General features: G+C 52.8%; 1 protein-coding gene across 1 annotated transcript in view; it reads left to right on the forward strand.

Annotated features, from left to right (window-relative positions):
• The first annotated feature begins 1,527 nt into the window (after nt 1-1,527).
• The window catches only part of PIGS (phosphatidylinositol glycan anchor biosynthesis class S), an 81,996-nt gene continuing 69,497 nt past the window's right edge, over nt 1,528-14,026 (forward strand). The window contains exons 1-3 of the mRNA XM_075335264.1: nt 1,528-1,610; nt 1,687-1,826; nt 8,664-8,775. Of these exons, the coding sequence (XP_075191379.1) occupies nt 1,580-1,610; nt 1,687-1,826; nt 8,664-8,775 (283 nt within the window). The 5' untranslated portion in view covers nt 1,528-1,579. The remainder of the gene's footprint in view (nt 1,611-1,686; nt 1,827-8,663; nt 8,776-14,026) is intronic.

Here is a 14,026-nt window from a genome sequence, read left to right on the forward strand (position 1 = left end):
CCTATACTGGTGACAACAGGTGTCTGTCTTCCTATACTGGTGACAGACAGGTGTCCGTCTTCCTATACTGGTGACAACAGGTGTCCATCTTCCTATACTGGTGACAGATAGGTGTCCGTCTTCCTATACTGGTGACAACAGGTGTCCGTCTTCCTATACTGGTGACAGACAGGTGTCCATCTTCCTATACTGGTGACAACAGGTGTCTGTCTTCCTATACTGGTGACAGACAGGTGTCCATCTTCCTATACTGGTGACAACAGGTGTCCATCTTCCTATACTGGTGACAGATAGGTGTCCGTCTTCCTATACTGGTGACAACAGGTGTCTGTCTTCCTATACTGGTGACAACAGGTGTCCATCTTCCTATACTGGTGACAGATAGGTGTCCGTCTTCCTATACTGGTGACAACAGGTGTCTGTCTTCCTATACTGGTGACAGATAGGTGTCCGTCTTCCTATACTGGTGACAGATAGGTGTCCGTCTTCCTATACTGGTGACAACAGGTGTCCGTCTTCCTATACTGGTGACAGACAGGTGTCCGTCTTCCTATACTGGTGACAACAGGTGTCCATCTTCCTATACTGGTGACAGATAGGTGTCCGTCTTCCTATACTGGTGACAACAGGTGTCCGTCTTCCTATACTGGTGACAGATAGGTGTCCGTCTTCCTATACTGGTGACAGATAGGTGTCCGTCTTCCTATACTGGTGACAGGCAGGTGTCCGTCTTCCTATACTGGTGACAGACAGGTGTCCGTCTTCCTATACTGGTGACAGATAGGTGTCCGTCTTCCTATACTGGTGACAGACAGGTGTCCGTCTTCCTATACTGGTGACAGACAGGTGTCCGTCTTCCTATACTGGTGACAGATAGGTGTCCGTCTTCCTATACTGGTGACAGACAGGTGTCCGTCTTCCTATACTGGTGACAGACAGGTGTCCGTCTTCCTATACTGGTGACAGATAGGTGTCCGTCTTCCTATACTGGTGACAACAGGTGTCTGTCTTCCTATACTGGTGACAGACAGGTGTCCGTCTTCCTATACTGGTGACAACAGGTGTCCGTCTTCCTATACTGGTGACAGACAGGTGTCCGTCTTCCTATACTGGTGACAGACAGGTGTCCGTCTTCCTATACTGGTGACAACAGGTGTCCATCTTCCTATACTGGTGACAGACAGGTGTCCGTCTTCCTATACTGGTGACAGACAGGTGTCCATCTTTACTGGTGACAGACAGGTGTCCATCTTCCTATACTGGTGACAGCCTATATATACTTGGCAGAATGTGAATATTTATAGGGTCAGACACCATTATACGGAAGAGAAGCCTAGATAGGTCTCATGTAGGAAGCTGCGCCTGTAATTTCACACCTGCGACTTTCTGACAGTTGTTAGATATTTTGTCGGTAGAGAATGACAGGTAGTTTCCTATCTGTCGCTCTTAATGGAGACATTTTATCTGCTCTTCTTTATAAAAATAAACGAGCACTGGGCTACATAAAAATGGCTGCCGGCGCGAATGCGATGTGTTTAGTCACTAGAGGAGTCGTGATTTTTTTCTGCCGGAAACAAACATGGCGGCTGCCATGACAGCGGCTGTCCTGGGTGAGTGACTATTATATGGGGGCAATAATGAATGGACGGGATGTAACTTTTGCACGATGTCTGCTCTGCTCCACAGAGGCCTCCCGCGGGAAGCGCGCTGCCCTGGCCATAGCCCTGATCGCCGCTGTAGTCGGACTGCCGCTCTGGTGGAAAACGACGGAGACTTACCGGGCCGCCCTGCCCTATGCCGACATCAGACAGCTGGGCCTCCTGCGGGTGAGCAGCAGCCGTCCTCACACAGCCGGTGTACGGCGTCTACGTAGAATACATGACTTGGACTCCATTAGTTCTGTGCATCCAGACAGGACAGACCCAGAACTAACGTCAGAACTAAGGGGACAGCCAGAGATTGCCCACTGCAGAGTGATGTGGGTGATGCGGCCACATCCCTACGAGGTAGTCCCTATACTGGCCATCTGCAGCCGGAGGAGCCCAGTGAGAGGCGGCGGTTCTGTGTGCCAGCCAGCCCAGTGAGAGGCGGCGGTTCTGTGTGCGAGCCCAGTGAGAGGCGGTGGTTCTGTGTGCCAGCCAGCCCAGTGAGAGGCGGCGGTTCTGTGTGCCAGCCAGCCCAGTGAGAGGCGGCGGTTCTGTGTGCGAGCCCAGTGAGTGACAGCGGCTCTGGGAGCTCTATCACACTTTGCTTCACTGCTTCTAGATCCCTGGTTCCAGCGATGTGTCACTTACTGGGCTGTGTTTTGTGACAATAAAATCACTGTTTTCTCAGCTGTAGCTTATCATTACAGGACTAGGTGTCCCTTGTCATATAGTCGTCCTGCTCTGTGTTGGGCCGGGGCCACACGGGGACTAATGCGATCTTGGCATGACACTCGGCTCCTGCTGGCAGCACAACGGGAGCCGAGTGTCACTGCGACTGAGGTCCGATCATGCAATCGGACCAAAGCTGCGGGGGGCGGGCCAGTGCTGAGGAGGAGAGGGGGGGATTTATCTCCCTCTCTCCTCCATTGCCTGCTATTGCCATTCTCGCTCTGCACTCGCAGTACACCGGTGTATTGCGAGTGCAGTGTGATTTTTCTCTTGCCCCATAGACTTGAATGGGTGCGAGAGAAACCAGGAACGCATTACAATCGCAGCATGCTGCGATTGTTTTCTCGGTCCGATACAGGCTAATATTGGTCTGAGTGGCATGCAATGTTTTATCGCATTCCACTCACTCCGATTTTTCATGCCGTGTGTCTTAGGCCTTACCGGCTTCCACCACTGATTGGCAGCTTTCTATGTACGCTGTGCAATCAGTGGTGTGGACGTGGTTATACAGAGAACTGCAGAGAATACAGTGATTTAAATGACAGCAAGTGGCAATCACTGGAGTCAGGGTCTCTGCCTTTACACCATGCTGCTTTCTAATTACATAGCAAATACCTGCTAATAGATTCACTTTAAGGTAATCTGAAGAACTCGGTGTCTGGGCACCATATATGTGTTATATGGACAGATATTGATTTGAGTAGCTGATACATAATTCAAGATATGTGAATGTTTTGCTGGCCACAACTTCAGGAGTCGGGACACAACACTTTTAGAGTTCAGAAAAAAAGATTTTCAATACCCTGGTCTGGTGTCCTCTTCAGTTCCCCATGACAGACTATGGCAGCACTATACAGCTGCATACACTGCAGCACAGGACATGGCTGTGTGCATCTCTGCCACGGGTGGGGGAACTCTGCCTCTTGGTACAGGGGGTTGGAAAACTCCCCAGAAGTTATTCCCCTGCCTACATGTGGCATAAAAGCTGCCCAGCATGAAGGATGCTGAAAGTTATATTGAGTCTCCAGGATTTTCGTTAAAGGGCATGTCCACTACTGCGACATGAATGTGTGACAAATCTCAGATTGATGGGGGCCCCACCAATTGTAAACTGTGTGAGCCAAGTAGATCAGGGCTTTATACCCAGTTTAGTAACATGGGTACTGGAGCCTGGTATAGTGATTAGGAGCTGAACTGCCATCCCAAAGAGCAGCCGCAAAACGGAGCCAGTGTGCGGCCAACTCCAGTGGAAGAGCTAGGAGTCGGACCCGCAGTCATAAATAGCTTATCACCATCAATGTAGTGAACTACCCTTTAATTTGTTATTTCTCTGACGCCTCATTGGGGGACAAAGGACCATGGGTGTTATGCTGCTTATCCATAGGAGGACACTAAGTAGATGCAAAAGCATAGCTCCTCCTCTGCAGTATACACCCCCTGGCCAGGCAACCTCAGTTTTAGCTTTGTGTCTGTAGGAGGCACATCTTTCAAGGTTTTGTTATTTTTTGAGGGCGACTGTTTCCTTTTGGGACCGATCTCCCAATACAATCAACGGGCGGGAACGCGGAGTGCTGCCTCCACGTACCCCCTCCTGCGACGCTGGATCCTGGGCTGCATCTTACTGGACGACGGGTCTGATGGCACCGATTTTCCAGAGCCCAGGGCAGAAGCACAATTCCTCAGCCCCTCTTTGAAGGCTCTGAGTTGAATATTGATTGCACTGTGTGACCGGACACAGCAGGCTGACTCTATTCCCACTGCCTGGACTGAGGCAGCGTTTAAGGTGAGATCCCCCCTGACTGGTTTCCCAGACAAAGGGAGAAAAGACGGTGAAGTCCCTTGCTGATTGCAAGGAGGAGAGCCCCAGGGATCCTGAACACACAGTGTTAATTTTTTCTCTAGCTTGCTGGCTGGCTGGAGGAGGGGGGAAGTCCCTCGCTGTTTGCAAAGAATCCTGCACAGATAATTTACAGGTGGCGGGGGGAGGGCCCTAGGCTGACTGTTGTGGTGGCGGGGGGGTCTTGGGGGCCTATAGGGGCACAGGAACCACAGAGAGAAGAGGTGTGTTTACGTGGTAGCTCAGCGTGGCAGGCAGTGCAGGCTGAGTAATAGACTGTGAGCCTTAGCACTCTTAGTACCCTTAGAGTTCTGCATGTTCCTAATAGGAATATGCCAGGAGGGGGAGCAATGATATGCAGAGCTACAAGTGAAGCAAGCACCTCACCAGAATCAGCCGATGGCCCTGCGTCCTCAGGAAGGAGTAAGCTTGTGGAGATCTTCGCACGCTTTCCGGGGGGCTGGGCTTATCACGGCCACGGGGCTTAGCGCTAAAAGAGCGCCAAGAATAAGTCAGTGTGCCCCCCTGCTGTCGGTAGCAAAAAACGGCAGGAAGGGAGCTTCTGTGACATCTCCCTTCAGTCAGCACACAGCTTGTCACCGAATGATAATCTCTGCTGGCTTTCTGCAATCAGAGCCGCAGCTAGAGCAAATAAACAGTGTGAGTTCCTGGCTCCGACAATGGCGAGCGGACTCTGCCTCCAAGAAGTCTCTCACGGGCCTTCCCTTTTTTCCAGACCGATTGTTTGGCGAACGGCTGGACAAGCTCATTTCTGACGCCACGGGAGGAAAGAGTACCTCCCTCCCCCAGCTGAAGTCAAGACCTTCACCAGACGTCCACAGTCCTCATTCCGCTCCTTTCGCAACTCATTTGGGTGGTCGACATCCCGTGCTGTCCCCATCACCAGCCACGGACTACGCAGGGACCGACCTTCTCAGCTCTCCCCGAAACCCACTTCGTCATGGCAGCCTAGACCGAAACAGTCCAGGGCTAGGGAAACTCGTCCATGACGTTTTCCCCTCTCATGACTCCTTCGGCGCCCCGGAAGACACACTCATTGTAGGAGGTCGACTTCGGCTCTTTCAACACATCTGGGCTGCCGCCACAGACGATAAATGGGTGCGAGACCTTGTGTCTTCCGGTTAGCACATAGAATTTCGGACCCGACCCCCGAGTCGGTTCTTTCTCTCAACCCCCCCAAAGACTCGAAAACGACGCAAAGCTTTTTTCTCAGCAATCCACTCGCTCCAAACAGCAGGAGTGATAATACCCGTCCCGGACGACGAGAAGTTAAGAGGTTTTTATTCTAACCTTTTTGTGGTCCCCAAAAAGGATGGGTCAGTTCGACCCATCCTGGACCTCAAACACCTGAACAAACATGTGCACGTACGGAGATTTAGAATGGAGTCCCTAAGGTCCATTATTGCATCCATGGTCGAAGGGGAATTCCTCACCTCCATAGACATCAAGGATGCGTACCTGCACATACCCATCGCCCCAGATCACCAAAAGTTCCTTCGCTTTGCAGTTCAGGACTCCCACTTTCAATTCGTAGCTCTACCCTTTGGCCTTGCCACTGCACCAAGGGTCTTCACCAAAGTCATGGCGGCCGCCATGAGCGTCCTTCACGCCAGGGGAGTAGTCGTTCTCCCTTACTTGGACGACCTCCTCATCAAGGCCCCCTCCTTCCGCGACTGCTCAACCAGCGTACAGATCACTGTGGACATCCTATCCCGCTTAGGGTGGCTAGTGAATCTAGACAAATCATCCCCGATCCCATCACGATCCATCACCTTCCTGGGCATGTCCCTGGACACCCGTCTGGGCTTGATCTACCTCCCCCTGGACAAGGCGATCGCTCTTCAACGATTCAGCATGAAGGTATTCGGCAGGATGGTGGCGGCTATGAAAGCAGTACCCTTTGCTCAACTGCACCTCCGCCCACTGCAGCTAGCCCTTCTAGCGGCCTGGGACAAGAGCCCCTTCTCCCTGGACAGACCTCTTCACCTGACACCTTCAATCAGGTACGCACTCCGCTGGTGGCTTCGGTCCTCATCCCTATCGAAGGGGAGATCTTTTCTCCCAGTGAACTGGCTGGTCCTGACCACGGACGCCAGCCTCCTAGGCTGGGGAGCAGTGTACAGTCACCACACTGCTCAAGGACGTTGGACGCCCCAGGAGTCTTCCCTACCCATAAACATCCTGGAAATCCGCGCGCTCAGGGCGTTCTGCCCTCTGCTAGCGGGTCGTCAGATTCGAGTCCAATTCGACAATGCGACAGCTGTAGCCTATATCAATCGGCAGGGGGGCACCCGCAGCAAAGAAGGCTTATCTCGAGGCCCACAAGATCCTCAGCTGGGCCGAATCGACGGGGTTAGTGATATCAGCGGTACACATACCGGGGGTAGAGAACTGGGCAGCAGACTTTCTAAGTCGCCAAGGCCTTGCCGCCGGAGATTGGTCTCTCCACCCAGATGTGTTTCTACACATCTGCAGTCGCTGGGGCACACCAGACGTGGATCTAATGGCCTCAAGGTTGAACGCAAAGGTATCCGCGTTCATAGCCAGGTCACGCGACCCGCAGTCTATCGGCGCGGATGCTCTAGTCTGCTCCTGGCACCATTTCCGCCTGCCTTACATATTTCCACCTCTACCCCTGCTGCCGCGGGTAATCAGGAAGATCAAGGCAGAGGGAGTCCCGGTGATACTGATGGCACCGGACAGGCCCAGGCGCGCCTGGTACGCCGAATTAGTACAAATGCTCGCAGACGTACTGTGGCGCCTTCCAGGCATCCCAGTCTTGCTGACCCAAGGGCCCATTTCCCATCAGAACTCCAGAGCCCTGAAGCTGACGGCATGGCCATTGAGACCTGGGTATTAACAAGAGCGGGATTCTCCCCCGCGGTTAGTTCCACCATGATCAGCGCCCGAAAGTCTGCTTCATCTCGCATTTACCACCGTACGTGGAAAATCTTCCTTTCATGGTGCAGGGAAACTAACGTGCAGCCTATGCCTCTGGCCATCCCCAGAATTCTCGACTTTCTACAGTCTGGCTTGCAAGCGGGGTTGGCTCTCAGTTCCCTTAAAGGGCAGGTCTCAGCACTCTCAATCTTCTACCAATGCCGTCTGGCTCAAAAACCGCAAGTCAAGACCTTCCTCCAGGGCGTTTCCCATCTAGTTCCCCCGTACAAATGGCCGCTGGACCCATGGGACCTCAATCTCGTTCTGGACGGTCTCCAGAGGTCTCCCTTTGAACCTCTCAAGGAATCCTCCTTTGCTCTTCTGCCCTGGAAGGTAACATTCCTGGTGGCAATTACGTCCATCAGATGGGTTTCGGAGCTGGCAGCACTCTCTTGCCGCGAGCCTTTTCTGATCTTTCACCAGGACAAGGTGGTTCTGCGCCCCCTTCCGGATTTTCTTCCAAAGGTTCCTACCCCGTTTCATTTGAACGAGGACATTGTTCTGCCTTCCTTTTGTCCACACCCAGTTCATAGGGTGGAAAGGTCTCTGCATTCGTTAGACCTCGTCAGAGCTCTCAGATATTACATATCCAGGACAGCCCCCTTTAGGAAAATGGACTCTTTGTTCGTCATTCCTGAGGGGCCTAAAAAGGGACAGGCAGCTTCAAAGGCGACACTGGCTCGCTGTATTCGCTCTGCGATCCAGGAAGTCTACCGCTTGCAACTCAAGCCCATTCCTAGTGGGCTGCGGGCTCATTCCACGCGAGCAGTTGGCGCTTCGTGGGCCATTCGGCATCAGGCTTCAGTGGAACAGGTGTGTAAGGCTGTGACCTGGTCTAGCCTACGTACTTTTTCAAAGCATTACAGAGTCCATACCCAGGTTTCAGCTGAGGAAAATTCTGCAAACTGCAGTAGAGCACCTTCTCTCAGTAAGTGCTCCAGGCTGTCTGGGACTAGTTCCTAGTCCTTGGGTTGTGTTGTCTTCTTTTATGTTTCCCACCCATGGACTGCTTTAGGTCGTCCCATTGTCCTGTGTCCCCCAATGAGGCGTCAGAGAAAAACGGATTTTTGTGTACTCACCGTAAAATCGTTTTCTCTTAGCCATCATTGGGGGACACAGCACCCACCCTGTTGCCCTGTTGCGCCTTGGTTCTCTCAGTACCTTATTTGGTTCTGAATCTTCTTTTCTTATGTTCCTCTGAGAAGTTTTAACTGGTTTTTCTCCTACTGCTTGTGTACTAAAACAGAGGTTGCCTGGCCCGGCCAGGGGGTGTATACTGCAGAGGAGGAGCTATGCTTTTGCATCTACTTAGTGTCCTCCTGTGGATAGGCAGCATAACACCCATGGTCCTGTGTCCCCCAATGATGGCTAAGAGAAAACGATTTTACGGTGAGTACACAAAAATCCCTTTTTTGGGGGGTGGTCAGGCAGGTTGCTGTGTAAATAATCCTGACATCTTCTCATTTTCTCACACCTATCTCCATGTCCAGCTGCAGCTCACGGTCCCTGTAGAAGTCATATTTTCTAAAGGGACACTGTCAGCAGAACAACAGAGGAGAATCCCAGCGTCCGACATGAAGGAGGAAGAGACCGTACTAAGCTGTGAGTGTCCGATATCTTGCTCTCCATTGAAACATTTGTGCTGATAATTGCCTTACACTGTGGATCTGTCAGGATCTTGTATTGAAATTCCATGGTTCTCGCATCTTGTGTCTGTATGAGGGTGTCTGACCTTCCCCCCCCATATCTTCCCTACAAGAAGATCAATTTGAGATTCCTATACAGTGGAACCTCGCTTAACGAGTAACCCAGTTAGGCCTAAGCCACACGGCGAGAAAATCTGTGCGAGTGGAGTGCGATAAAACATCGCATTCCCCTCGGACCAATTCTAGCCTGTGTGTCAGCACACATGAGCGATTTATTTTCTCAGCCCTAATCGGACCGAGAAAACAATCGCAGCATGCTGCGATTGTAAGCTGAGACTCTCTCTCGCACCCATTCAAGTGAATGGGGCGAGAGAAAAATCGCACTGCACTCGCGGTACACCGGTGTACTGCTAGTGCAGTTCGAGAATGGCTATAGCCGGCTACGGAGGAGAGAGGGGGAGAAATCCCTCCCTCCCCTCCTGAGTGCCGGCCCGCCCCCCGCAGCTGAGGTCTGCTCGCACGAATGGACCTCAGTTGCAAGGACACACGCATGACACTCGGCTCTGCTGTACTGCCAGCACGAGCCGAGTCTCATGCAAGGGGATCGCAGTAGTCCCCGTGTGGCCCCAGCCTTAGTGTGTATTTCGCCTAACAAGTAAGGCCTTCTGTAAATTTGTAACTCAGTTTACGAGAAAGTCTTGCTGTACGAGCAAAATACTCACCGCACACACTTCCGGTTCCGTACATCCAACTCGCTCTAACCCGCTCTTGCAGTCCACACAAACACACACAAGCACGCACAAACAAACACACACAATCAAACACGCACATATTATGCTCACCTTACCTTCTGTTCCCTCGCCGGCTTCCTGGAACTTGCATGTATCGGGTAACCAAGGCGACCGATGCCGGACCTTCAGCTCTCAGCGCGCTGATGTCAAAGGCAGGAGCCGCTTGCCTCTGATTGGCCAGCATGCTGCCTTTGAGTAGCGGCTGACAGGGAAAGGTCCTCCCTCCACAGGATGTGTATCCGGTAACCATCGCGACGAGGGAGGAACTTTCCCTGTCAGGCGCTACTCAAAGGCAGCATGCTGGCCAATCAGAAGCAAGCGGCTCCTGCCTTTGATGTCAGTGCGCTGAGTGCGGAAGGTCCGGCATCGGTCGCCTTGGTTACCCGATACAAAGTGTGTACGTGTGAACTGCAAGTTCCAGGAGACCGGCAAGGGAACGGAAGGTAAGGTGAGCATAATCTGTGTTTGTGCATGCGTGTTTGTGCATGTGTGGAATGGCACAATAGGGGACCAGGATGGGACATTTAACAAGTTGTGGAACGAATTGTCTGCATTGCAATGATTTCCTATGGGAAATTTTGCTTTGCTGAACGAGTAACTTGGTTAACAAGCACACTCCCAGAACGGATTGTTCTCATTAATCAAGGTTCAACTGTATATTGCTGTCTGGAACTGCAGTTTTTGCCCTGTTTACTTTTTTGGGGCTGACCTGCAGTACCTACTACAGCCACATGGATGGCGCTGTGCTGGGTGTTTCATTGAACTCCTGCAGCATCTTTCTTTCACTGCTCTGTTTTTGGACCTCCATTGTTACACACAGCCTGTTTTTGGGGTAGGCCATCGGTGATATTACTTGGAAAGCCCTTTGAATGTATTTGGGCCCATATGAACTCGCCCAATTGCAATCTGGTTCCCGTTGGCTAGTGGCCGTCCATCCATACCATCAGTAAAGTGTGGTCCTTTACTGCAGTCAGTCCATGTAACCTGAATAAAAAATTAGACAAGGGAGCGCATGTGAAGGGTCTGGGAGATAGCGGTGAGGAGGAGAAAAGAATCTTTTTTTTGTCGCTCCATTGGGAGACCCAGACAATTGGGGTGTATAGGCTATGCCTCCGGAGGCCGCACAAAGTATTACACTAAAAGTGTAAATCCCCTCCCCTTCTGCCTATACACCCCCCGTGCTCCCATGGGCTCCTCAGTTTTTTGCTTTGTGCGAAGGAGGCAGACATGCACGCATAGCTCCACAAATTAGTCAGCAGCAGCTGCTGACTATGTCGGATGGAAGAAAAGAGGGCCCTTAACAGGGCCCCCAGCATGCTCCCTTCTCACCCCACTGTGTCGGCGGTGTTGTTAAGGTTGAGGTATCCATTGCGGGTACGGAGGCTGGAGCCCACATGCTGTTTTCCTTCCCCATCCCCCTTAGGGCTCTGGGTGAAGTGGGATCCTATCGGTCTCCAGGCACTGAGACCGTGCTCCATCCACAGCCCCTGGGGATTCTGCTGGATAAGGAGCCGAGTATCATCAGGGACATGGCCCTGCTACTTTGAGGTACTCTGTGTCCCCGTGGGGACCGCACACAGAAACACTCCAGCATTGCTGGGTGTGTTAGTGCGCCGGGGACCGCGGCGCTGACCGCACCTGTGCCATCACATGCTGCAGCGTGGCTGGGTGTGTAGTGTATTGGGGACTACCGCGCTGACCGCCGCTGCCATTGTTATACATGCGGCGCGGCTGGGACTGTTAGTGCGCCGGGGATATCCGCGCCGACCGCGCTTATACGGCGGCCGCGCTTATAACTATAGCCCTCGGCTTCTGCGGCCTAGTCTCATTCTCTTCCCGCCCCCAGGCCTGCCAGTCAGGGGAAGGGCGGGACGCTGTACAGAATGTCAGCACTGAGGGCTGGAGCATGCTTTGCATACTCCTCCCCCTCACTGTGCACAGTGGGGCACCAGTTTCCCGCACTTTCTAGGGCACGCCCACGGCCCCCTCCTCTCCTCAGGACGCCGGCAGCCATTCCTGTCAGCTCTTCTGACGCTGGAGAGGGGAGACAAGCTCTGGGAGACCCAGGCAGGGATTCTGGTGGCCACACAACCGCTTTGAGCGGCCGGTAAGCAGCACCTCAGGTGCTGGCCCCACTTGTGCAGAAGTGTACTTATAGATTATATGATTATAGGCTATACTTTACACTGTATAGTGCACGGTTGATTTTTGGCTATATACCCTCCTGGGTTGCTCAGGGGAGACAACAGCATGGCGCCCACAAGAAGCAGGGGTGCCAAAACACAGGCTTACTATGCTGCCTGCGCCGCATGTACGGCTTCACTACCGGCAGGTTCCACTGACCCTCATTGTGTGCACTGCTCGGCCCCTGTAGCACTTACTCAGCCGGAGCCTCTGCTAAGGGTGGCCCAGGGGGAACCACCTGCTAACACTGTCCAGGTGACAGGGACGGAGTTTACAGTTTTTACTGAAAGGCTTTCTGAGACTATGGCTAAGATACTAGAAGCTTTGCAGTCCAGACCGGTATCTCAGACCATGGGCACTGTGGAATCATTGCCCCCTGGTTCCCCTCAGTTGGAACAACCATGTCCTCCCGGGGTGTCTCATAGATCCCAGGGTGAGGTCTCTGACACGGACCGCAGTCCCAGACCGCCTAAGCGAGCTCGCTGGGAAATTCCCTCGACATCATCACATTGTTCAAGGTCTCAGCGGGAGGACTCTCTGTATGATGAAGCGGAGGTAGCTGATCAGGATTCTGATCCTGAGGCTGCTCTCAACCTTGATACTCCTGATAGGGACGCCATAGTGAATGATCTTATCGCGTCCATAAATCAAATGTTGGATATTTCTCCCTCAGCTCCTCCAGTAGAGGAGTCAGCTTCTCAGCAGGAGAAATTCCGTTTCAGGTTCCCCAAGCGTACAACGAGTATGTTTCTGGACCACTCTGACTTCAGAGAGGCAGTCCAGAAACACCGGGCTTGTCCAGATAAGCGTTTTTCTAAGCGCCTTAAGGATACACGTTATCCCTTCCCCCCTGACGTGGTCAAGGGCTGGACTCAGTGTCCCAAGGTGGATCCTCCAATCTCCAGACTGGCGGCTAGATCCATAGTTGCAGTTGAAGATGGGGCTTCACTCAAGGATGCCACTGACAGACAGATGGAGCTCTGGTTGAAATCCATCTATGAAGCTATCGGCGCGTCTTTTGCTCCAGCATTCGCAGCCGTATGGGCACTCCAAGCTATCTCAGCGGGTCAAGCGCAAATTGACGCACTCACACGTACGTCTGCGCCGCAAGTGGCTTCCATAACATCTCAAACGTCGGCATTTGCGTCCTACGCTATTAATGCTGTCCTGGACTCTGCGAGCCGTACGGCGGTTGCAGCCGACAATTCGGTGGCAATACGCAGGGCCTTGTGGCTACGGGAATGGAAGGCAGATTCGGCTTCCAAAAAGTGCTTAACCGGTTTGCCATTTTCTGGCGACCGTTTGTTTGGTGAGAGATTGGATGAAATCATCAAGCAATCCAAAGGAAAGGAAACATCCTTACCCCAGGCCAAACCAAACTTACCCCAACAGAGGAGGGGACAGTCGAGGTTTCGGTCCTTTCGGGGTGCGGGCAGGTCCCAATTCTCCTCGTCCAAAAGGCCTCAGAAGGATCAGAGGAACTCCGATTCATGGCGGTCTAAGTCACGCCCTAAAAAGACCGCCGGAGGTGCCGCTACCAAGGCGGCTTCCTCATGACTTACGGCCACTTCACACCGCATCCTCGGTCGGTGGCAGGCTCTCCCGCTTTTGCGACACCTGGCTGCCACAGGTAAAAGACCGTTGGGTGAGAGACATTCTGTCTCACGGTTACAGGATAGAGTTCAGCTCTCATCCTCCGACTCGATTCTTCAGGACATCTCCGCCTCCCGAGCGAGCCGATGCTCTTCTGCAGGCGCTGGGCACTCTGAAGGCAGAAGGAGTGGTGGTCCCTGTTCCTCTTCAGCAACAGGGTCACGGTTTTTACTCCAACCTGTTTGTGGTTCCAAAGAAGGACGGGTCTTTCCGTCCTGTCCTGGACCTAAAACTGCTCAACAAACACGTAAAGACCAGGCGGTTCCGGATGGAATCCCTCCGTTCCGTCATCGCCTCAATGTCTCAAGGAGATTTCCTTGCATCGATCGATATCAAAGATGCTTATCTCCACGTTCCGATTGCTCCAGAGCATCAGCGCTTTCTGCGCTTCGCCATAGGAGACGAACACCTTCAGTTCGTGGCACTGCCGTTCGGCCTGGCGACAGCCCCACGGGTTTTCACCAAGGTCATGGCTACAGTAGTCGCGGTCCTCCACTCTCATGGTCACTCGGTGATCCCTTACTTAGACGATCTGCTGGTCAAGGCTCCCTCTCAAGAGGCATGCCAGCACAGCCTCAC

This window comes from Anomaloglossus baeobatrachus, chromosome 2 (assembly GCF_048569485.1).
Source record: "Anomaloglossus baeobatrachus isolate aAnoBae1 chromosome 2, aAnoBae1.hap1, whole genome shotgun sequence".
In the NCBI taxonomy this organism is placed as follows: Eukaryota; Metazoa; Chordata; class Amphibia; order Anura; family Aromobatidae; genus Anomaloglossus; species Anomaloglossus baeobatrachus.